This window comes from Prionailurus bengalensis, chromosome D1, assembly GCF_016509475.1.
Source record: "Prionailurus bengalensis isolate Pbe53 chromosome D1, Fcat_Pben_1.1_paternal_pri, whole genome shotgun sequence".
In the NCBI taxonomy this organism is placed as follows: Eukaryota; Metazoa; Chordata; class Mammalia; order Carnivora; family Felidae; genus Prionailurus; species Prionailurus bengalensis.
This window is the reverse complement of record NC_057346.1, coordinates 62,067,378-62,070,665: the sequence shown is the minus strand read 5'-3', so window position 1 is coordinate 62,070,665 and position 3,288 is coordinate 62,067,378. Positions and strand designations below refer to the sequence as shown.

The following is a 3,288-nucleotide window of genomic DNA, read 5'->3' as shown; positions in this document are numbered from 1 at the left end:
TAAGTGGAGAGGAGCCAGCAGCACTTTGAGGAGACTCCTATTCCAGTGCTCCCTGTCCTTTCTCCTTTATACCCTGGGCTGTCAATGTCAGGTCTGTGGTCATAGGGACTGTCTTCCCCTCTCTCCCCAGGATGGGAATCAATGACAATTTCCCCAAGTCTTGTTTTTTATTTGTAAATTCTCTCAACACTGCGCTCAGGGCATTACAAATTGTTACTATTATTATTTGATTTGGCAATATAGAGCTTTTTGCAAAAATCAATAAGGTCACCATTTAAACTGACAGAAGACCACAGTCTGACTCAATATTTTCCATTTGAAAACATGCTGAGCATTGGTGGTCAGTCACGCTTGTAAATTAGCTTATTTAGTGGATAAGAGCACTTACGTTAGGAGTCCTGTATTTCACTTATGGGCATATATGGAAACTGGGATCCCAAATACTTAAAATGTTTCCATTCAGAAATGGGTCCCTCCCTCTGGCACCTGATACTTCTCCTTCATATTCCTTCAGGAGAGCTTCACAGAGAGAAAACTCTGGATAACTTTATGCTCAGCTGCGCTGAGGTCTCTAACCCAATATTTCTGGTGAGTAGGTCAGTCTCCACAGGGCACCTCCTTTAATTTAGTCTAGATGTAAACACATACATCATCTGAGAGCAATCAAGTATGGCCAAGGAGTTTCCCTGCTATCAAGGAAAGAGTGTGAAGAAAACCATTTTAACAGAAGGTCGAAAATAATTATTTTATAAGATCTAAACCATAAATTCTCTATTCTGCCTTTCCTAAGCCCTTGTAGCTAGAAATCCTAGAAAGGCATAATTTTTGACATGTCTTAGCTCATAGTGTGGGAAACAATTACAATCTCAGGAAAGAAAATGAAGAGAAATCATGCACTTACTTAGTCCAATGTCCAAAAGTACAAGGATCTATGGTTCAGATATTGAATATTGTTTTCCCTGTGGGAGGACAGATTGGTGACCAGATGAAGGACACAGAGAAGATATGGAGTTTCTTCTAGACTCAGCTTTGAGCAGTTCCCCTGAGTCCCGTTTGTTCATATATCTTATGGCAGGTTCTGACCGTTCATCAAATTTCACTTGGTGAATTTGAAACAGTGGAGGTGAAGGGAAGGACAACAGTGGTAATGTTAGCAGTCAGACCAACTCGACAGAGAGACAGTATTGGTAGGGGTTAGAATACTCAGAGTGGAGACAGACAAGGACTGAGTCTCATCTGGGTCACCTATCACCTGTGTTACTCTGAAAAACAAACTTAATTCTTTACACCTCATGAGATTGTTGGGAAGGTAACATGAATTAATGAACATTAGTAATTTCTAACAGATACTGGCATTTTTAAAGTCTTAATGTATTAATTATTACTACATCAATAAGAGATTTTTTGTGTGGGAAATGAATAGTTTAGATGGATCTTCCTTTCAAGTTTTGTCATATCATTCAAGTGTCCCCGATTTTCACCTTTCTGTGAATGCCATTGAGTATATTGTGAATATACTTTCATATGTTTTATGTACAAATTGTGTAGCTCCATGTCCTGATCTTTTACTTTCCCCCACCACACAGTCTGTCTCATTGTTCGTGATATGAAGATGATGATGATGGCAATGGTGATGATGATGATGACAATGACACCACGGATGAAGACTTATGGCTACAGTCAACATCAGATATTAAAGGCAAGCGTGAAAGTCATGTTTTCATGCGCCGAAACATACGGACAATGGCTCGGCGGATCTCCTTTGTCTTGGCGCTGTAAATGAGAGGGTTGAGCACAGGAGGTACAAAGAGGTAAACATTGGACATGAGGACGTGTACATAGCGTGGGGCATGCTTCCCAAAGCGGTGCACTGTGGAGACCCCAATCATCGGTACGTAAAACACAAGTACAGCCAAGATATGTGACACGCATGTGTTGAGAACTTTCAGGCGTTCCTCTCGGGAAGCGATGGCCATGACCGAGTGCAGAATGAGCACATAGGAGAGGAAGATAAGAAACATGTCCATGCCAAAGGTAGATACAAGAACAAAGAATCCATAGATGCTGTTGATAGTGATATCAGCACAGGCCAGCTTCATCATGTCTGGGTGAAGGCAGTAGGAGTGGGAAAGAACATTGGATCTGCAGATAGGCAGCCTCTTGAAGAGGAAGAGAAGGGGAAGGAGGATGATGAAGCTCCGAGAAGCCACAGCTATGCCTATTCTGGCAATGACTTCATTGGTGAGCACGGCAGCATAGCGCAAGGGATAACAAATGGCCACATAGCGGTCAAAGCTCATGGCCAGCAGAATGCCCGACTCCATCATGGAGAAGGAATGAATGAGAAACATCTGAATCAGGCAGGCATCGAAGGCAATGTTGCGGGCATTGAGGCAGAAGGTTCTGAGCACGGTGGGCAGTGTGGCCATGGACATGGCCACATCACTGAAGGACAGCATGGACAGGAAGTAGTACATGGGCTCATGGAGGCTGGGCTCCACTCGCACGGCCTGCAGGATCACAGTGTTGCCTCCGAGGGCCACAGCATACATGACACAGAGGGGCCCTGCTAGCCAGGCGTGAGAGCTCTCCAGACCAGGGATGCCGGTCAGGAGGAAGGAAGCAGGATGAGTGACATTGAACAGTCCCATGGTGGGGGGGAGGCCAGGGCACTTTTCAGGATTGGAACTTGGGGACTTCTGAGAGTTGCCCCTACTAGAGGGCAAGAAGCCAGGGAGTAAGTCACACGGGGGTGAAGTCTACACAGGTGGAAACTGATGCCTTCCTGAAATCATTGGTTAGGGGAAAACACAGGCATTCTTCTTTTCTTCATATTGTAGGATCATCAGGCTATAGGCTTGGCTAATAACCTTCTGTTTTATAAATGAAGGAAAACATTGGTAAAGCTTCACAAATATCAACTAGGTACAAAGTAAACATTTGAGTCATGTTATGTTAAGCAATATTATCTACCATTTTAAGGTGTCCCTGAAGTAACTTTGACTAGAAATATGTTAAGTGCAATTCATAGGTAGTTATTATAAAGGGCACTGGCAGTTTGAGTTATCAATAACTCACGCTATTAACCCCTCACCACATAGAAAGCCTCATGTACTGCATTGCTCAGCTTTTGTATAATGACACATGACTGACTGTGTTCTACAGGTTAAGCCACAATGATTTCTTTGTGAGAGTGTTTACATATTGAATTCTCCTGTCATTCTGATATTTTGGAAACCCTGTCATGTTCATTCCCTCATGATGGATGAAGACAGTGACGGCCAAAAG

General features: G+C 43.2%; 1 protein-coding gene across 1 annotated transcript; it reads right to left on the bottom strand.

Moving 5' to 3' along the window:
- Window positions 1-1,482: 1,482 nt before the first annotated feature.
- LOC122482589 (olfactory receptor 51I2-like) lies at window positions 1,483-2,651 on the bottom strand. The gene has a single exon (XM_043578897.1). It carries the CDS (start codon window positions 2,649-2,651, stop codon window positions 1,713-1,715), a length of 939 nt encoding a protein of 312 aa, XP_043434832.1. The 3' UTR covers window positions 1,483-1,712.
- Between the last annotated feature and the right edge of the window lie 637 nt (window positions 2,652-3,288).